This window comes from Trichechus manatus, unplaced genomic scaffold (assembly GCF_000243295.1).
Source record: "Trichechus manatus latirostris isolate Lorelei unplaced genomic scaffold, TriManLat1.0 scaffold00075, whole genome shotgun sequence".
In the NCBI taxonomy this organism is placed as follows: domain Eukaryota; kingdom Metazoa; phylum Chordata; class Mammalia; order Sirenia; family Trichechidae; genus Trichechus; species Trichechus manatus.
The window spans coordinates 607936-630038 of record NW_004444011.1 but is presented as its reverse complement, the minus strand read 5'-3'; the positions used below and the strand labels follow the sequence as shown (position 1 = coordinate 630038).

Below are 22103 nucleotides of genomic sequence, written 5' to 3'. Positions count from 1 at the left end.
AGAAGGGAGAGTGTTGACATGTAGTGAGGTTGTTAACCAATGTCATAAAACAATATGTGTACTGACTGTTTAATGAGAAACTATTTGTTCTGTATACCTTCACCTAAAGTAAAATAAAAAAAATTTTTTTAATAAAAAACAGAAATTCTGATCTGAGCTGTTTAAAAAAAATAATGAATTGTCCATTTCATGTTAATTGAAAATATATGAATGGACGCTTCAAAATATATTTTAATTTATATATAACATACTTGCTCTTTTGGACATTTTTTTCCCCCTGAGATTGTCACCTCATTTTCTTAGTATACACTCTCTTCTTTTTTAGCACAAAGACCATGTTTAACTCATGTACTATTTAAATTACAATAAATCTTTAAGTAATGGCTTCCAAATTAATGAGAATTCACTCCAGCTCTTGAAAAAGATTTGCCAAAGGCTTGCTTGCTATGCCTACCGACGTATGAAAAACAAGTAAAAGAGAAGACCAATCACAGAAGCCGGAGTTCCAACTTTTATTTCTGTCACTCACTGGGTTTCTTTTTTATTGTTTTCAGTAGTTTTCTGGTAAACCATGAGGTGCCAGTGTCTGTATCTTGATAAATTGTAATATACCTCTCACAGTTTTCTCCTTTTCATACCCCATTTTCCTCTTCACTTTGCCATATGAACTTATTCCTGTTAGTTATTTCCATCAAGATGGTAACATTAATGAAACTTAACAAAAGTAATACACTTCGTAACATTATGTCAGTAATAGATAACATATCCTTGTGCATATGAACAATGCAGATTTAGTCTTACGCACTCATAACAGCTAAGTGCTTTTAGTCATTTCAATTAAAATTTAATCAATACTTGAGTTCAGTTCAGTTGAAGTCAATTCAACTAATGCTTCCTAAGCTCAGTACCCAGTATCCAAAAAGTTACTAAATGATAGAAACTAAGAAACCCAGCAATAAATAAACATGTGTAATGTTGAAAGTACACTAACAAGAAGCTCATAAAGGAGACAAGAAAAAAACACATGTGGCACAATTCAGATATAGGACAAGACTACAAAAAAGCACTTACGTGTACAAAAAATTAAACTAAATTTGTAGTGAATTAGAATAGGAAGAGAATTGTTATTGCTTTCACTTTAAAGGCATTGCTAAAGTGAGTTAAAAATATTTTGCCCAAAATAATTGCAAGATTTAGTGACAAACTTCAGAGTGGAGTCCATTTCTACCTTATTCCCTATTTCCACATTACTTAATTCCATATTAATAAATTTAGGATTATAATTTTCTTTAGAAATTATTAATGTACTATTATGGGAATTTATTTTATTGTGACTTAGGAGATAATTTACAGAGCAAATTAGTTTCTTATTGAACAGTTAATACACAAATTGTTTTGTGACATTGGTTGCCAACCTTACGATGTGTCAACAGTCTCCCCTTCTTGACCCTGGATTCCCTGTTTCCATTTGTCCAGTTTCCTGTCCCTTCCTGCCTTCTTTGCTTTTGGGCTGGAGTGCCCATTAGTCTCATATACATGATTGAACTGTAAAGCACGTCCCTCACGTGTGTTATTGTTGGGCCTATAGACCTGTCTAATCTTTGCCTGAAGGGTGAACCTCAGGAGTGACTTCAGTACTGAGTTAAAAGGGTATCCGGGATCATTATGGGAATTTTGTCCCTAAAATTTTTATAAATGATTAAAAGGTATTTGTTTATATGTCAACAGAGTCTTAATGTAATTGATAACATTAGGAAATTATAATATGTTCCATTTGTTCTACATATATTTTCTCTGAAAACATTATAGTTAATTTAACTTAATTTTATAAAGAAATTATTTCTAAAAATGGCTTAGAAGAAAATAAACTCTGTACACATTTAGGAGATCCAAACTTTAGTCAGAGTACTGTACCCTAGAACTATTAACATTAAGGTATTATGTTACATAGGAGTCCCTGGGTAGCACAAACTATTAAGTGCTAAGCTACTAACCAAAGGTTGGTGGTTTGAACTCACATAGAGGCACCTCAGAAGAAAGGCCTGGTGATCCACTTCCTAAAGGTCACAGCCATGAAAACCCTGTGGAGCAGTTCTACTCTGACACACATGGGGTCACCATGAGTCGGAATCGGCTCAACAGTAACTGGTTCGGTTTTGGTTTAATACCTTACGTGAAATTTATTATGATGATGTTTGGCAGTAAATTATTTCACAAAGCTTTATGCTTATTTGTTACTGAGTAGGCTTCATTTTCACTGCTCCCATTGTCCTACACACAGCATCTAGAATTATCTTCCTCATAGATCATTTGTCCTCCCAATCCTTGTTTATTACGTTAGCCATCTAATGTATACCTCCTCATCAAAACTCTCTACTAACATTACTCACTGACACTACTCCACACAATCTAATCAACCATCTGGATCATACATCTGGTGCAGTAATCTCACACATGGAAGGAATTCTAAAGTGAACTATCCTCTCTCCCCCTCACTCTAAAAATCTATGTCTACCTTTTCCTTTAAATATTAACTCCCAGTTCACTGTCTTCAGAAAATTACCATTTAATAATTTAATAAAACTACTTTTTAAAAAATTCTTAGGCCCCCGTACCACTTTGATTCCTGCCATTTATCATTAATTTGCTTTCTCTTGAATGTGAGAGGTCCTGTAGTTGTGTGGTGTGCCAAGGGCCTTTCTACGGAAAATAGCGCCTATGGCAATTAGATTTAAATTGCTGAATGAACTCTCACATCTGGCAATGGAAACTGTGATGGCTAATAGAAACTGTTCATTAGCGCCCCTCCTCAAGCACGCCCAGGTCACTGCCCTACCTGCCATACCTTAACCCTGTGGCTGCATGCCTACAGAAGCTCCATCCTCACCACAAAGTCTCAAGGCATTTGACACCCCAGTTGATTGAGACCCACTTTCTTCCAGATATTTTTACTAGTTGAACTCCACCTGCCCTCCAAACACTTAGGGAGACCTCCACTTCCATCCCTTTCCAATATTCTCTTTCCCTGCTTTTCTAAATTCTTAAGATTTCACACGAGGATATACAAGAATTCACTGCTTAGGCAGCTGTTCATGTGCATGGATTTGACTTTATAGCTGGTCTGTGAGCTTCCTTGTGTAGGGGTGGCGTTTTCTCCTTTGATGTTCTTTATTCGATGTTAGCAAGCTCACTTACAGTAAGCACTCAGTAAATGTAACAATAATTGTTTTTAGGAATTCCTATATTTGCATGTGTGCTGTTGAATAAAAATGTTTTCAGTCTTTCTCATTAAGTCATAGCAAAAACAGGATTTCAGCACCATAGGGTTTCCAAGGAGCAGCTGGTGGATTTGAACCACCAACCATTCAGTTAGCAGCCTAGCACTTTAACCACTGTGCCACCAGGACTCCATTTCAAATATTGCTCTTAAAAACTATCTTCTTTCAAGACATTCAGGCGATGCTTGGCTACCACCAATGCCCGCCCTGACAGGGAACACAAGACAGACCCTAACAGAGCAGGAGAAAAGTGGGGTGCAGAATTCAAATTCTAGTAAAAAGACCAGACTGACACTGGAGAGACTCCGGAAGACATGGCCCCGGCACTCTCTGTTGGCCCAGAACTGAAACCATTCCTGAAGCCAACTCTTCAGATATAGATTAGACTGGACTATAAAACATATGATACTCGTAAAGAGAGTGCTGTTTAGCTCAAGTAGATACATGAGACTAAATGGGCAGCTTCTGTCCGGAGGTGAGATGAGAAGGCAGAGAGGGTTAGGTGCTGGTTGAATGAACATGGGAAATCTGGGATGGAAAGGAGGAGTGTGCTGTCACAGTATAGAGAAAGCAACTAGGGTCACATAACAAAGTGTGTATAAATTTTTATATGAGAAACTAACTTGAACTGTAAACTTTCACTTAAAGCACAATAAAAAAAATAAGAAAAAATGGGAGTGGTGGTCATATGGTTGACATTTACTTTGCATTATTTCCATTGTTTCTCATTTTGCATTAAGATCGTTGCATATCATGTATTAGAGTTGTACGTAAAATTTCTGTTTTAAACCTCTGTCCTAACAAAAGAAAAGCTATTTACCTGATCCATTTTTAGGGACTTTAATGAAATCATCCTCATCGTCTCACAGCTATCACAGTTTAATTGTTGGAACTATTTCTGACTGGTTTTCAGCTTGATTTACATCTTTCTGCTTAACAAAGCTTTGAAGTGCAACAAGATGATGATGTATTGCTGTGTACAGATATCTATGTCTTTGGCACTGGCCTACATGATAAAAATTAAATTATTAAGAATATAAATTACTTAATAATGTTAGGCACATTTTACGAAGTTTTAATCTTTCACTACTAATAAGAAAGGAATTATATGGCATAAATCTAGAACATACATAAGTGCTAACAACCCTACAAACTAAGAGGTAAAAAGTCAGTTCATCTTGAACCAAATTGTATCCTAGAAGTGAATAATTATATAAGAGGTTCCAATTTTTGCATTTTATATTGAGAAAATAAAATTTTGTGATTTAAAAAATATATATATCTTCTTTCAGTTTCTTCAGGTACAAAATAGCTTTTATCATTAATGTGATTTTCCCCACCAGAGTCCTTAAATGCTTTGGAGGACAAAGATTTAGATGCCCTCATGGCTGATCTGGTAGCAGACATTAGTGAAGCTGAACAGAGGACAATCCAGGCACAGAAAGCTGCTTCTCAGAATCAACGTCCTTCAGCATCTCTCGAGGAATCATCCAATTTCAGTGGTGCAGCCTCTCTGGGTTATGAAGCAATTGTTGCTGCAACTAGTATTAGGTACTATGAAGATGATTTACCACCCCCACCAGCCAATCCCATGTTAGACCTTCCTCTTCCACCACCACCTCCTGAGCCTCTCTCTCAGGTAAGTGAGTGGCGCCACAGGTGGCAGGACCATTGACCTCTGATACCTATCATCTTTGGCTTTCTGTGAAGTCATGGCCACCTGAAACTCTGAGATACTAAAAAACAAGGATACTGGGTATGTTCATTGCAAAGTCAGAATCCTCCATAAATAAGAGCGTGCGCTGTCAAGTTGGCTCTGACTCATAGCGACCCAATAGGATAGAATAGAACTACCCCATAGGGTTTCCTAGGCTGTAATCTTAACGGGAGCAGATCACCAGGTCGTTTGTCCTGCAAAGCAACTAGTGGGTTCGAACCATCAATCTTTGTTAGCAGCTGAGCGCTTTAACTATTGTGTCACCAGGTCTTCTTAACAAGACACAGATGTATATAAAGAATATTTTAGATCCATATTCAAGAATTATTATAATTGGTTAAAAACTATATTTGTATGCAGGCATTCACTGAGAATACTCAGCATTTGGGGGAAATGTTTTATTAACTTTGTATGAATGTGGGACAGATTTTTAAGTACCTAAGAGTTTTTCTATACTGCGTATTTATTGGAGCCCTGGTGGCACAGTGGTTAAGGGCTACCGTGAGCTATGGCTACTAACCAAAAAGATTGGCAGTTCAAGTTCACCAGCAGCTCCTTGGAAACAAATATTTATTGCTTAATTATAGTCTCTTTTATAGCTTAAGAAAATGATAAGTTTGGTTAATAATAAACTAAGCTTTGGGCAGTGAGAAAAATGTTGCTGATTTACGAGGCAGGTAATTTGAGAATGTTGTTCAGATGTTGTACATGAATAGAGTCAGATTATACTCCTGATTCAACAGATTTAAATCAGAAGGCAACAGCGTGAAAAAATCATTGTCCCAAATTCTTCTGGGTAGAGCCATTTAACCTCCGTCTTTCTCATGTTATTATACTTTAAAAAAGTTACCACAGCTTCTAGCTCAGTTTTCAGGGGTTTAATACTCAAATAATTATGAAGTATCTAAACCTTTTTATAGTGAAAATAGCATCCTGGCATCTCTGATAGTTCCAACCTTCAGAATCTGGTTTAATACATTGTCCCAAGCGTCAGTAAGAAAGTAACACCTCACATAACTGTCCCAGGAATTGTGGTAAAATAAACAGATACAAACACAAAAGCAATGACATAAGCTCCAGACACTCTGGTTTAATTTGGTCAACATTTAGCAAACTGAGACTTCTGTAAGACGGAAGTGTCACCAGTGTATGGAGGTTCTATACCTGCATCGCCTGGATTCCTTCTGACAGTGACTCCTACAAAAGCTACCTCACCAAAAGGCTGACACAACACCAGTGAATTGTTTTAATTGTTTCCCCCACAGGAAGTTCAATATTTCAGTTCTCACAAAATGCCATTGGACATAATTTACAACAGTCTTGCTGTGTAAGTTAGCAAATACACCCTTTACAAAGAGTGACGTAGGAAAAGAAGGAAGAATGGGAACTCTGCTCAGCTGTGTGACTTCAGGCTAGTTGCTTAATCCCTTAGCCTCTAAAATGGGAGCAATCTACTGTTATATCTGCTCCCCAGTTTGTGCCCTACTAGACCTTGCACAAAAGAGCCCTGGTGGCACAGTTATTAAGTGCTCGGCTGCTAACTGAAAGGTTGGAAGTTCGAACCAGGGCTTCCAACTGGTTCGTTCTGGTTTGAACCCCTGCTGAGAGTTTGTGTTTCTAAGTTCCCAGGCTATGCTAATGCTGCTGGTTAGGCCCTAGGGACCAATTCTGAGGACCACTAGTAGAGCAGTGGTTCTCAAAATGTATTCTACATAAGAATCACCTGGGAATCTTGTTAAAATGTAGATTCTGATTCAGTATATCTGCGGTGGAAATGCAAATTATCATCAGGGGTTTGAACCCAAACGAACTGGTTCAAAGCCTTGGTTTGAATCCACCAGCAGCTCCATGAGAGAAAAGACATGGCAATCTGCTTCCGTAAAGATTACAGCCAAGAAAACCCTATGAGAAAGTTCTACTCTGTCACATGGGGTCACTGAGTTGAAATTGACTCAACAGTACACAACAACAACAATAACAGACCTTGTCCACTCCCTCTATTTTTGTATCCACATGTAGAACAGCATCTGGCATGCGGTAGTTACTCAGTGCTGCTGCTGCTACTGTGTGCCATCGAGTCAGTTACGACTCACAGCTACCAAGTAGGACAGAGTAGAACTGCCCCGTAGGGTTTTCTAGGCTGTAATCTTTATGGGAGCAGATTGCCAGGTCTTTTCTCCCATGGAGCCGCTGGGTAGGTTCAAACCATCAACCTTTCAGTTAGTAGCCAAGTTCTTAACCATTGCACCACCAGGGCTCCTTCCAAACCAAACCTGTTGCTGTTGAGTCAATTCCCACTCATATAGCAACCCTATTGGACAGAGTAGAACTGCCCCATAGGGTTTCCAAGCAGTGGCTAGTGCATTCAAACTGCCAACCTTTTGGTTAGCAGCCGTAGCTCTTAACCACTGCGCCACCAGGGCTCCTCCAGTACTCAAAAATATGTGTTGTGGCCTGACAGAGACTGGAGAAACCCCGAGAGTATGGCCCTTAGACACCTTTTTAACTCTGTAATGAAGTCACTCCCGAGGTTCACCCTTCAGCCAAAGATTAGACAGGCCCATAAAACAAAACAAGACTAAAAGGACACAACAGCCTAGGGACAAGGTCTAGAAGGCAGTACCAGAAGGAAAGCTGTAATAGGGAACCCAAGGTCAAGAAGGGAGAGTGTTGATATGTCATGAGGTTGTAAACCAGTGTCATAAAACAATATGTGTACTGTTTAATGAGAAACTAGTTTGTTCTGTAAACCTTCATTTAAAACATAATAAAAAATAAATATGTGTTAAATCTGGGAATGAATAGAATCTGTCTCTCGAATGGCATTTGCTGGTTTACATTGTTGGCTCCCTGAGTACTGTTAACTCTTTCAGAGTTTTGTTTTCTACATGTCTGTAAACTGAATGTTGTTGACTTTGGTAGCTGTGTTCAATAGAGCAAAGATATAGCTATGTATCACTTGTAATGTTTTATGGGGCAGGCAGGTGGTAAGTGCTTGATATTAATAAATTTCTGAATAGTAGAATACAGACCACTGGCAGTATGTATAATCATTTTTTCAGACATTAACTCATGTCTCTTATAAAAGTAAAAAGACCACTATTAAGGATTTCTCTTAGAGTAAGCCACTTAAAAATATTTTGGAATAATAATTAGCTCAATTTCCTATGGTTGTCACCTTTGTTTTACTTTGGGATGCTTAGATCAGTTTTCATAAATATGACCCTAGTGACCCTGTGTATTAGTTTCCTGTGGCTGCTATAACAAATTACCATAAATTGGGTGGCTTAAGACAACATAAATCTGTTCTCTCACATTCTGGAGGCTGGGAGTACAAAATTAAGGGCTGCACTTCCTCTGTGGGCTTTAAGGGAGAATCCATTCTTTGCATCTTTGAGTATCTGGTGGCTGCCAGCATTCCTTGGCTTATGGTGGCATCACTTTAATTTCTGCCGCTGTCTTAACACTGCCTTCTCTTCTTCTGTGTTCTCCTCTGTGTATCTCTTATAAGAACACTTGTCATTGGGTTTAGGACCCACCCACCTAGATAATCCAGGGTGATTTCCTTATCTCAAAATCCTTAACTTAATTACATTTTAAAAGACCTCTTTTCCAGGTACAGTCACAGTCATAGGTTCTAGAGGTTAGAACATGGACATAGTTTTGGGTGGTGCCATTCAGCCCACTGCACCCTGAAAGTTACTAAAATGCCTTTTGAATGAACAAATATTAAGTCATACTCAGTATTGCTCTACTGTGTATTTATTGTAGACTAAGTATTTGAAAATTGGTGATCTATATAGAAATGATTTGGATTTATGAAGATTTCAAGGGGGTCCATGAATCCCCTGAAACTATATGCAAAGTTGAATGCATATGTGAATTTTTATGAGCTTCATAGCTTTCAACATATTCCAAAGGGGTTTGTGACTCAAAAAAAAAAAAAAAAAAAAACCTTAAGAAGCACTGGTGTAAGAAAATATATATCTAGTTTCAAGTAATTAGAACTCAACTAGAACAGCTCTTTTCCTGGTCATTATAATAGATATTAAAAAAAAATAGTTGCCGTGGAGTCAGTTCTGACTCATAGTGACCCTATAGATATAAGGAGAGCCATAATAATCCTGTTGGAATATTAATGTGCAGAAATCAAAGGGCTTTGGACTCAAAATATTTCACTCTCTTTCCTGCCTGCTTGTGTGTGTTTGTCAGTGCTTTCTCCGTGAATTATCAGTTTGAGCCTAAGTCTTAACTTTTGGAGAATTAAGTGCCCCTTTACGAATCTAATAAAAACTAGGCATCCCAGAAAACACGTTGTTGTTGTTGTTTGCCGTAAAGTTGATTCCAACTGATAGTGACTCCATGTGACAGAGTAGAACTGCCTCGTATGGTTTCCTAGGCTTTATCTTTATGGGAGTAAATCTCCAGGTTGTTTCTCCAACAGAGCCACTAATGGGTTTGAACCACCAACCTTTTGCCTAGCAGCCGAGCACTTAACCAATGCACCACCAGGGCTCCTTTAGAAAACACATAATGACCCAAAAGGGTGCATATAACTTTGCGGGGGGGTGGTTCTCAAATCCCTTGAGATCCATCCATAGATTCCTTCAGTTAGACCCCAGTTTATGAACAAAGCAGAGATTTCTGTGGTCTAAATACATGAAGCACGGCTAAAGCCATCAGTTCATCTTTTCAGTTACAATTCTTAAGATATAAAGGCTGACTGCCTTCTATGTCTTTTGATTGAAGATTTCTATTATAATTCATTTCCATTCTAAAAATCGATCATGTGAAATTTGGTGCCTCTGAATACAGCCTTTTGTTAATGTAAAGTAAGGTGCTAGTGAAGGCACGGGTAATTACTCACTGGTGTTATTTAATTGACTCTGTTGAGTATTTTGCCTTTTTACAGGAAGAAGAAGCAGCCCAAGCCAAGGCTGATAAAATTAAGTTGGCACTGGAAAAACTGAAGGAGGCCAAGGTTAAGAAGGTAAACTATGAAATACTTTCGTATGGAGAGTTAAATTGATGACATTTTATTATACTTGATGATAAAAAAAAATTAAAAATTTGAGTGATGCTTTCCAAATACTTGCAATTAAAACAAATTTTAAAGGGAACGATAAATTATATAGTTATTCTTTCTGTAACACCAGTTAGTTCATTGGGGATTGATAGCTAGGGAACATACGTTAGCATAAATGTGGAAATTTCTTTGGCTTTTTTGTTGGTTGGCACATGATATTTCTAGGAGCTGAAGTAACGAGAGTAGAATTATGACCCTAAGCAAGTAAGGAAAGGGCCCTTGGCTTGGCTGCTATACAGGCAGGAAATTAGCGTCTACACCCAGGGCTCCCTTTCCTTTCATCTTATTTCAATTCCTGAAGCATGTATCATCTCTGAGACTCATTAAGAACTTTTTACTTATTGTCTTGGTCATCTGGTGCTGCCATAACAGAAATACCACAAGTGGATGGCTTTAACAAAGAGAAATTTATTCTCTCACAGTCTAGGAGGTTAGAAGTCCAAACTCAGGGTGCCAACTCCAAGGGAAGGCTTTCTCTCTCTGTCAGCTCTGGGGAAAGGTCCTTGTCATCAATCTTCCCCTGGTCGAGGAGCTTCTCAGCACAGGGACCCCAAGTCCAAAGGATGCATTATGCTCCTGGTGCTTCTGTCTTGATCCCCCTGTCTCTGCTGGCTTCTCTTTTTTATATCTCAAAAGAGATTGACTTAAGACACAACCTAATCTTGTAGACTGAGTCCTGTTCATTAACATAATTGCCTCTAATCCTGCCTCATTAACGTCATAGAGGTATGATTTACAACACATAGGAAAATCAGATCAGATGACAAAATAGTGGACAATCACACAATACTGGTAATCATGGCCTAGCTAAGTTGGCACACATTTTTGGGGGTCACAGTTCAATCCATAACACTTATAGTTGGATGATTGTGCTTTTCCTATAGGGCATTGCATTTTCTATTCCCACAGTTCCTTGAATGAAGGTGTTGAATTCATGTTGACTGATATTTAATAAATATTCTTTGACTATTTGTGGATCCAGACTTTCAAGGTTCACGGGTGCTATGAGAGTATTTCCAGATCAGTCTGTTTCCATTCATTCCAAACATGCAGGAACTTCTTTATGATCATTCTTCCCTATTCTGTATATATAATTAAGTTCAGTGGTCAGTCATTGAAACGATACATCCTCATTTCCCTTGCTGTTCTCTCCCTTTGTTGTCCTCACTTTGTTAAGCCCTGTTTAAATCTAACTACCTACTCATTGCCGGCAGCACTGAAAAAGCTGGAGCAAAAGGTACAACTCTTGTTAAGGGGCTCTTAGTACTGCCTAGGAATCACACTCTGCTTCCCTAGTCTAGTCACTCTCCCACTCACCTAGAAAATGATTAATACCTTGTTTTCTCTCTTAAAACTTCCAATACCACTTTCCTCATCCACATTCTCTCAACTAATGATTTTTCTTCCTATTTCAATGAGAAAAATTGTACAAGCTCCCACTAATACATTTACCTTCCTACCTAGCTGCACCTATGCACATATATCCCACATTTTTTCCTCTTACTGTAAGTGAACCATCTATGTTTCTGTTCTAAGACCAGCCTCTCCAGCTGTGCTCCAGTTCTTATTATCCTCCCTTCCTATTCCTCTTCTGCTCAAAAGCCTCCACTGGCTCCCCGTCTCACGGTAAAAGCCAAAATTTTGACAGTGGCCTAAAGCCCCTATAGGATCTGGCTGCTCCATTACCTCTCTGGCCTCATTTCCCACCACTCTGTCATTCCCCCTGTCTTAGTCATCTAGTGCTTCTCTAACAGAAGCACCACAAGTGGATGGTTTTCACAAAGAGGAGTTTATTTCCTTACAGTAAAGTAGGCTAAAAGTCCAAATTCAAGGTGTCAGCTCCAGGGGAAGGCTTTCTGTCTCTCGTCCTTCTCATCACTGTTCCCCCAAACTAGGAGCTTCTCGGTGCAGGGACCCCAGTCCAAAGGACGCGCTCTGCTCCCGACACTGCTTTCTTGATGGTATGAGGTCCCCCTGTCTCTCTGCTCACTTCTGTCTTTTATATCTCAAGAGATTGCCGTAGGACACAATCCAGTCTTGTAGATCCAGTCCTGCCTTACTAACACAACTGCCACCCATCCTCCCTCATTAACATCGTAGAGGCAGGTTTACAACATACAGGAAAATCACACAGTACCAGGAATCATGGCCTAGCCAAATTGATACACACATTTTTGGGGGGACATAATTCAAACATGACACCCCCTATTCTAGCCACCTGGTCTCATTGCTGCTCTTCCAACATTCCAGGCATGCCCTTGCCTCAGAATCTTTTCATTCCCCCTGCCCCAAAAGCTCTTCCCCAGATTCTAGGTAGGTTCACTCTGTTTAGCTCCTATAAGTCTTTGATCACCTTCATCACACATTGCATGTGTGTGCACATACACATGCCTGCACACACATGCACATACACATATCCTTCCCTACTTTATTTTTCTCCTCAGTACTTATCACCATGGAATCCCTGGATGGTGCAAACAGTTAACATGCTTGGCTGCTAACCAAAAGGTTGGAGGTTCAAGTCTACCCAGAGGTGCCTCGGAAGAAAAACCTGGTGATCTACTTTCACAAAAAGCAGCCATTGAAAATACTATGGAGCACAGTTCTACTCTGACACACATGGGGTCGCCACGAGTTGGAGTTGACTGGATGGCAGCTGGTTTTATCACTATCCAACATATGATCTATTTTACTTATTTATCATATTTATTGCCTGTATCCCACCCACACCCCTATAAAGCTCCTCCCGGGCAGGGAAGGAATTTTTATCTGTTCGCAGATGCATCCCCACCTCTTAGAACAGGTGCTAGGGACGTACCAAATGAACAAGTCAGGCAAGACCCCCGCTAGTGTAGTTAAATTCTGATGGGGGAGATAGTGCTGCGAGGAAAATAGAACAGAAAGAAGTGATAGAGGTTGCCTATGCAACGCTTTGACTTGGTTTGATGATCAAGAGGCCTCTTTGAGTAAGAAGCATTGAGTTACAAATGGATGGCAAATGAAGATAGGCTTACTGAGTCACTGACTTTACTTTTTGAGATAAAAAGACAAGAAAATGAGTAAATATAAAAATCATAGATAGTAAAAAAAAAAAAATCATAACTAGTTAAATTATTCCAAGCCACTGGATTGTTTAGAAAGTCAGGACCATTTTCAGAGGGAAATGAAGAGAAATTTTTTCTTAGGTGAAAAGAGCAACTAGCAGAATTCAATCTATTTGCTTCAACTGGCGATTAAGAGAACAGAGGAGGGTATAGATAGCATCTATTTCCTGCTGTGTATCAGAAAGTGGGAGAATTTAGCTATACTTTAGTTCAGGTGAATTATAACAGTAAACATGAAGCCCATAGCCTGCCGCAGTTCAACAAAAATGATGTAAAACAGAAGCTGCTCTAATCAGTGGGAAAGGAAAGAAAATTGAAAAGCTAGGTTGTGTATTTGTCTTGATTTCACACTACAAATTTATATTCTAAAACAAACTCCTCTCTGTGGCACAGAACATTAAGAAAATAACTGGGACATTCTCGTACGTTAAAAAAAAATCTTAAATGTACTCATGCATAATCTAAAACATGTTTTTAAAGGATGGAAATCAAGTTTATCCAAAGTGCTTTGCCCTTAAGTATTCTGTGGTGCATTGACATCATTTTGGATTACAAATGATATTCACAGCTTCTGGTGCAAAGCTTTTGGAACTAGAAACAGAATCAGACTCATTATTTAATTTTGTTTGTTCTGAAGTTCAGTAACACAACAGAGCAATTTAATTTGTAGATCTTATAAAAAATATTGTAAATGATACAATGCTAGAATATTCTTGTATTTAACAGCTTACAAAAGAAAAATTATAAAGTCTATAAAATCTTTAATGAATTAGAAAGGTGAATTTTGTTTCATTCTTGAATCATTTTTATACCATATCATATAGTATAGATATGAAAAGTACTGAGCTTGCTATAGCATAATTACATGTTGGCATAGAGCTACTGCGCAGCTTGCAAATGTAATAGAAACTGTGAAGAATAATAAATATGATTTATTCTCTCTAAAAATTACCAGTGTCCTCTTGGACTATTTGTTTTCTAAATGCTGTAATTGTGGACATTAATTAGAATATATGGATTAAATCTAGTTTACAATTACTGCCCCAAAAAACTCTTACATCATTGTTAAATTATGTGGTCTAGTTTTTTTCTTCCTATAAAAACAAAAGAAAATACCAGCATATCCTTTATTTTCTCAAGAATTCTTAAGCAGGAATGAAATGTGGTCAAATATCATTAATTTTCTCATCAGGAAGATTAAGTTTTCAAAGCTCTAATGTTGGTAATGTTTCTTACGACATGTAGCTAATTTATTGCAGTAACTCTGAGCAGAAAGCAGCAAGTGTGTCTTCCACAGAAGATAAATCATAGTAAAGACCACTCTTTGAGGAATTTCTACATTTTTCCATGCAACCCTCCATGCTTCACTTCTAAGATCAAATGCATGGATCTTTGATACAGTGGTTCCTGGCCTATCATTTTTAATACATCAAAAGACAAAAATAGGAAAGAAGCAACTATCTAACTACAGGTTTCTAGGTTACAGGTTTTCAAGGATGGGGAAAGGCATTGTTCAGGCAAGCCTGGGTAAGGGTCTGATTTGAATGGTCCTGGAGGGGAAGGCCCTTTTACTGCCCTGATATCTACATTTTGAGTATCAGGGTTTGCATGTGTTGGGAAGAGAGGCACTACGTAAGTGCTTTAACTCCTTTCAACTCCGTAGCCTTGTTAGTAACTCTTGGTAACAAACTACAGAAGCCACACACCAAACTGAAAAACTGTTCTCAAGGTCAGGTTAGGTAGGGGTGGTCTGGAAGGGGCATTTACTCATGTGCTTACAGCCTTGTTACTGTTGATAGTTGCTGTCAAGTTGATTCCAACTTATGGCAACCCCCTGCTCCATGGGATTGTCAAGGCTGTGACCTTTCAGAAGCATATTGCCAGGCCTGTCTTCTGAGGTGCCTCTGGGTGGGTTTGAACCACCACTCTTTGAATTAGGAGTCAAGCGCTTAACCGTTTGTACCACCCAGGGACTTCTGCTCACAAGCTAATCCACACTTTGAGGGAGGAAAAACTGTTACTGATTTTTATGGCCTCTTTCTCCCTTCCAGCCCATCTAATCACTTTTTAAAATAATGTCAGTCTTGCTTGTAAATTAGCAGGACCAACCCTAGGCAAACAGGAGAGGAGTCAGAATTTGTCTTTAGCCATCTTACAGTTCTCTTTTAAAATTCAAACAGACATTAAAGCAAGAGTATCAGATGGTTCTGGCTGATGAGCATGTTCTCAAAAATTCTCTGCTGGTTATGCAGCTAATAGTTCATGCATGTGCTTGTAGATCCCTCCCCCCACAACCACCACTGTATTCCTAGCACCTAAAACAGTGCTCTGCCTTTGGGTGGGTTTATACTGAGTTCACAGGACACAGTTCTTACTTAAATTCACAGGAACAGTAGCGACTTTGAAACCTTAGTCTTAGGGGCCTTCTCCAGTTGCAGAAGTAAACTGGCTGCTCTGTGGCTTTCTCCTCAGCTCGTGGTCAAGGTGCACATGAATGATAACAGCACAAAGTCATTGATGGTGGATGAAAGGCAGTTGGCCCGAGATGTTTTAGACAACCTTTTTGAGAAAACTCATTGTGACTACCATGTAGACTGGTGTCTTTATGAAATATACCCTGAACTACAAATTGGTAAGTCCCAGCCCCAGCAGTAAGCTGTCCTTCAGAACCTGTGGGTTTACTTTGTTATGAGCTTTGGTCTGTTATTAAGAAGAGTTTGTTCAAGGCTATCAAGACGTCCCATATATCACTTCCCTTATGCCAGTTTAAGCATGTGCCTCTTCATTTCTTTGTGGTGAAGAAACTTGGATTGTAGCAGGTGGCCAGACCTTGGGGGATGTAAACATTATTATTGGAACTTCTCTAGTGGTTCCATAAGGGAAAGAAAATGACAGGATGATACTTCTCACTGCATGTTTAGTAAGCTGAGCAGATTGTGCCAAGGCCTGGATGGCTAATGTCTCTTTAGAGTTAGCTGCCTTCAGCTATAGCACATCTCTACCACAGGCTCGTAATAGCGCTCATTTCTCCTTCCCTCATCCCCTCTCAGCTGTTCTCTGACACTTTGACTGGTTGAGGAGGTGCAGCCCCAGAGAGCAAAGAACAGTTGGTAGAAATTGGTGTAGTTAAAACAAAAAAAACCGTTAGTGGTTACCAGGGGCAGAAGGAATGAGGGGAAAAGGGAGTCATTGTTGAGGAGGTATTGAGTTTCTATTTATGGTGATGAAAATTTTGCAACAGCTATTGGCAATGGCTGCACAACATGACTGATGTAATTGATGTCACTAAATTTAACTTTGTCCTAAGTTTAACTTTGGTTCAGGTATTCATAAGCTGTTTTTAGAGCTTTAGGAGTGTTTTTAGAGCATTCGGCATGTATTGTACAATTCCATTTAAAGTTGCCTCACCAATCTTTGCCTTAATTGCCCTCCTTACAGATAGGGATGTTTGCCTATGCCTGGGACTCATTCAAGTCAAAAATGCTAATATGAAAAAAGTGTGATACCTCACCGTTGTCACTGTATTTTAGGTTCTTCCACCATGTTTTTTATGAAAATAAGTTAAAGACTTGACACTGAAAAAATAAACATAATAGGGATGTTACAATGTGACATCATGTGAGAATCAAGAATTTTAAAAAAACCTATGAAAAGTATGAAGCATTGTATTTAACTGAATGAGAGCTTGTTTTCTCAGTTGGAAACAGTGATGTGTTGGGTCTGAAAGATGCCTTTTCTTGTTTCATCAGAGAGGCTTTTTGAAGACCATGAAAATGTTGTTGAAGTCTTATCAGACTGGACAAGAGACACAGAGAATAAATTGCTATTTTTGGAGAAAGAGGAAAAATATGCTGTCTTTAAAAACCCCCAGGTAAGATACCTTGTATATTGTTAAACCATATAAAGTATGGAAGTTTTTTTTAATGTCACCTGTGTGCTAACCACATTGTTCATTATCTCACAAAATATTACAAGCATATTCCTTTCAAATAAAAACTCAACTCTTAGGCCATCTGGAAACTAAGAGCCCTCTGAGGGATCTAGAAAGAAACCATCCATTTTATTTCTTTGTATTCACCATCCAGAACATACCTGTCTGTTGTCTAATTTCCCTCTTCTGTCCTTATTTCTGTTTGGCTCCATTAACCCAATATGCCTTGATGCACTGTTGGTTGGTGATGCTTCATATTTTAAAGATGCTCTTTTTGTTGTTGTTGTTGTCCATACCTGGTACTGATTAATGCTGGAATCACCAATGGGAGCACCTAGAAAATGTACAGTGTATTGTGATTTAGGTCTGCAAACAATCTACATGTAAAAAGCCTTGCTCTTCATATTGGAAAGCGCTTGCTTCAAGTCATGTGTACAAGGATGCCCCCTGAGAACTATAGGTCTTTTCACACTGTGGCCTCAAGCCAGCTGTAATTGCATGAGCATCCTTAAGCCTCTCTAAGAAAAACACAGAGCGTTAGAGGTAGAAGAGACTCAGGATCATCCAGACGACCTTTCCCTTTTACAGGTAAGAAACCAAGTCTGATGTCACTAGAGGCAGAATTAGGAGACTCCAGAGTAGCTCCCTTGTAGGAAAATGTTCTTTCCCCCACACTGTGCTCTTTTTCTAGGATTTTCTCTAGGTTTTTTGGTGCCATACTCACAACTTTTGTTTGTGATAAATATTGAACAATAAAAGCACAGAGTTTTCAACCCATAACTACCTTCAATACCATGCTTTAAGGTCTCTATCAGTTAGGGTACCATTTAAGCTGCTGGAACAAAACCAAAAAACCAAACCAGTTGCCGTCCAATCGATTTCAGCTCACAGAGGCCCCGTGTGTGTCAGAGTAGAACTGTGCCTCCATAGGGTTTTCGATGGCTGTGATCTTTTGGAAGGAGATTGCCAGGGCTTTCTTCTGAGATGCGTCTGGGTAGATTCAAGCCACCAGCCTTTAGGTTAGTAACCATTTGCACCATCCAGAGACTCCACTGTAACAAAGAGACCCCCTAAGTCAGTGGCTAAAACAAGCTAAAGCTTATTCTGTCTCACATGCCAGTCCAGACATAAAGGGCTAGGATGTCTCTGCCATCCTCAACACATGGCTTCCGTCTCCGGGCCCAAGGCAACCTGTCCACCTGGCCATCTCCCAGTCCATGGGAAGGAGGGACAGAGCAGGAGGGTGCATATCTGGCCTTCTTACTGAAAAGACCTGGAAATGACACTTTCTTTCACACCTCACTGGCCAGAACTTAAGATTATGGTCACACTGAGCTACAAGAGAAGCTGAGAAATGCAGTCTCTACCTGAACAACAATTTGCACAGCTAAAATTGGGGTTTATATTAAGGTCACCACTTTGCAGAATGCCAGGAGACACCTTTCACATGGAATCTATAAAAATAGTACCCAGATTTGTGCAACATGGCTATACTATTGTATAACTAAGAGGAGAAAGGAGCGAATGGGTATTAGTGGACATCTGCAGTTTGCTGCAGTGTCTAATGAGCTAGTGCATAAATGCTAAGTCTGCTGTTCTGTGAATCTTTACAAAGTGAACATACCCATGTAGCTACCACCCACATCAAATAGAGTGCTCCAGAAACCTCCCTCATGCCCCTTCTTGCCATTACTCCCCATTACAAAGGCAGCCACTCTCCTGACCTCTGTTGCCTTAGATTAATCTTATCTATTTTGCATTTCATATGAAATGGAATCATATCACAGTAGTCTTTTATGTTTAGAATTTTTTTCACTTATCATTCATTCAGTTTGTTGCATATATCAGTAGTTTCTTCTTTTTCATTGCTACTTATTATTCCATTGTGTCACTATATAAGAATATGGTTATCCATTCTGTTGTTGATGGATATTTGACTTGTTCCTAGGTTGGGGCTTTAACAAGTACTGTTGTTAGGAATATTCTTGTATGTGACTTTTGTTGAACATATGTAGACATTTCTTAGGCTATGTATGTATTTAGCTTTTGCAGATATTTTTTCCAGAATGATTCCATGATTTGATTTGCCCTCCATATTAATGTTTTATGAGAATTCCTATTTCAGATCCTCACCAGCAGTTGGTGTCTTAGGCTGGGTTCTCTAGAGAAGCAAAACCAGTAAAGCGTATAAATGTATATAGAGAGATATTTATATCAAGGAAGCAGCTCACCTAGTTGTAGAGGCTAGAATGTCCCAAGTCCATCGATCAGGGTAGAGGCCTCTCCCAATTCACACAGCCACAGAAGCTGGCGAGCCCAAGATCGACAGGTCGGAGAGCAGGGCTCCCGCTCACAGGCTGTGAAAGTCGAAGAATTCCAAGATCAGCAGGCAAGACCACAAGGTTTCTCCTGATTTATGTAGCTGCAGTGGCTGGTGAACCCAAGATCAACAGGTTGGGGAGCAGGACTCTTGCTCACAGGCTGTGAAGATTGACAAATCCCAAGATCGGCAGGTAAACTGCTAGCTCAAGTCCCAAGAACAAGAGGTGAGACGACAGGAGGCAGCCACAGGATCCAGAGCGAGCAAAAAGCCAGAAGTCTGCTTATATTTGGATGCAGGCCACACCCCCAAGGAAACTCCCTCTCAACTGATTGGCTACTCACAACAGATTCAATCATGGGAGTGATCATCTATAAACATTGAGAATCATGGCCTAGACAAGTTGACACATAATCTTAATCGTCACACTTGGTGTTGCTTTTTTTTTTTTTTTTCCATTCTGTGGGTGTGTAGTACTTGTGCATGTGGTTGAACTGAGGTTTTAAGTTTAATTTACCTGATGTCAGTGATTCAAGCACCTTGTCAAATGTTTGTTGGCCATTACAATATCCACTTTTCAAGTCCTTTGCCCTGATTCTCAGCCTTTCACCTCAGACTGATAATTGACAAATGCCTTAAGGGGAAACAAAATTCAGATTGTCTGGATACCTCCTTGTGGTTCTTTTCTCTCTTGTTTCTTCAGACCTGGTATTCTGGTTGCCTTGGCAGCTCTTTAACACCTGCACACAGTTTTCTTTTTAAATTTGGCTTTGCCAGCTATTTTTTGATGCTGCAGGCTAGGCTACTCCATTATAGAGGGAAACAGAAATTATAGAGGGAAACAGAAGTCCACCCTAATGAATTCTTTTGGCTAATAATACACCAAGCAAGCAGATTCTCCTAATTGCCAATCAAATTTAAAAACCAAAACTTCAGTGGATGGTTCTGGAAGTGGCTGAATTTAAGTATTTCTGTTGTCTCAGTTTTGGGTTGAATCGTCCTTCTTTCTGATCAGTGCTTCTGCATGAATAGTGGTGTCAGCCTGTTGCCGTTAGGGTGAGAGAAGTGACTGTGACCATCTTTGTACTGATACCCAACCAAAAAATCAAACCAGTAACCTTCAAGTCAACTCCGACTCATGGCAACCCCATATGAGTCAGAGTAGATCTGTGCTCCATAGGGTTTTCAGTGGCTAATTTTGGAAGTAGATTGACAGGCCTTTCTTCCCAGGCTTCTGGGTGGAATGGAAAGGCCAACCTTTCAGTTAGCAGCTCATCTACCACCATTTGCAACACAATGGCTCCTAAAAGGGAGAATTTGGTAATTTTGGAATACCTGAAAACCCTTTGAAGAAACCTTATGGTGAGTGTTATGGATTGAATTATGTCCCCCCAAAATGTGTGTCAACTTGGCTAGGCCATGATTCCCAATTTTGTGTGATTGTCCACCATTTTGTCATCTGATATGATTTTCCTATGTGTTGTAAATCCTACCTCTATGGTGCTAATGAGGCAGAATTAGAGGCAGTTATGTTAATGAGGCAGGACTCAATCTACAAGATTAGGTTGTGTCTTAAGTCATTCTCTTTTGAGATATAAAAGAGAGAAGTGAGCAGAGAGACGGGGACCTCATACCACCAAGAAACAAGAGCCAGGAGAGTAGCACATCCTTTGGACCCAAGATCCCTGTGCTGAGAAGCTCCTCCACTGAGGAAGATTGATGACAAGGACCTTCTCCCAGAGCCAACAAAGAAAGAAAGCTTCCCCTGGAGCTGGAGCCCTGAATTTGGACTTCTAGCCTCCTAAACTGTGAGAGAATAAATTACTGTTTGTTAAAGCCATCCACTTGTGGTATTTCTGTTATAGCAGCACTAGATAACAAAGACACTGAGACACTTTCATAGTTTTTTTAAAAAAATAAAACCTATTGTTTTATGCTAAGTTTACACCAAACGAATAAAAGTCCTAGAGACTATTTCCTGAGGGAGTTTCTTATGCAAACCTAACCTGGAAATTGTTTAGTTGCCTCAGATTTTTTTTTTTTGCCTCAAGCAGTGCCTCAGGCAATTAGTTCAAAAATCCAGATACATCTTATATTTCATCTGGGCTGTTATTCTTTTTAAAATGTAATGACAGCACTTAAATGAAGTGATGATTCCCAGAAGAGGGTAGAACAGAACTGAGATCCTGCTTCTGCACACTCAACTCAGTTTTACATCTGTGAGCCTACAGGCTAGAGCTGGCCCAAATCATGGTTGTGCCTAGAAAATACTTGAAGAGTTAGTTAGAAACTGGCTTTGCATGAAAAACTAGATTAAACCAAAAATCATAAAGGGCAAAGGCTGAAATTCTAGTAATCTGTTATGATTCTTTTAATTTCATTTGGGTCTGTTGTGATATCACCCATCTCATTTCTTGTATGGGTTATCTGCTTCCTCTCCTGTTATTCTTTTGTCAGTTTGGCCAATGGTTTATCAATTTTGTTGATCTTTTCAAAGAACCAGCTTTTGGGCTTGTTAACTCTTTCAACTGTTTTTTCCATTCTCTATTTCATTTAATTCTGCCGATTCTTATTATTTCCTTCCTTCTGATGCCTGAGGGCTTCTTTTGCTGCTCTCTTTCTACTTGTTCCAGTTGTAGGGTTAATGTTTTGATTATGGCCCTTTCT

The 22103-nt window shown here is 39.3% G+C and overlaps 1 protein-coding gene across 5 annotated transcripts in view; it reads left to right on the top strand.

The window, feature by feature from the left end:
• APBB1IP (amyloid beta precursor protein binding family B member 1 interacting protein) overlaps positions 1-22103 on the top strand; it is a 165694-nt gene that overhangs the window by 80801 nt on the left and 62790 nt on the right. For all 5 annotated transcript variants that reach the window (XM_023735014.1, XM_023735011.1, XM_023735013.1 and 2 more), the window contains 4 exons: positions 4622-4917; positions 9908-9985; positions 15658-15817; positions 16935-17056. In XM_023735014.1, coding sequence (XP_023590782.1) covers positions 4622-4917; positions 9908-9985; positions 15658-15817; positions 16935-17056 — 656 coding nt within the window. The remainder of the gene's footprint in view (positions 1-4621; positions 4918-9907; positions 9986-15657; positions 15818-16934; positions 17057-22103) is intronic.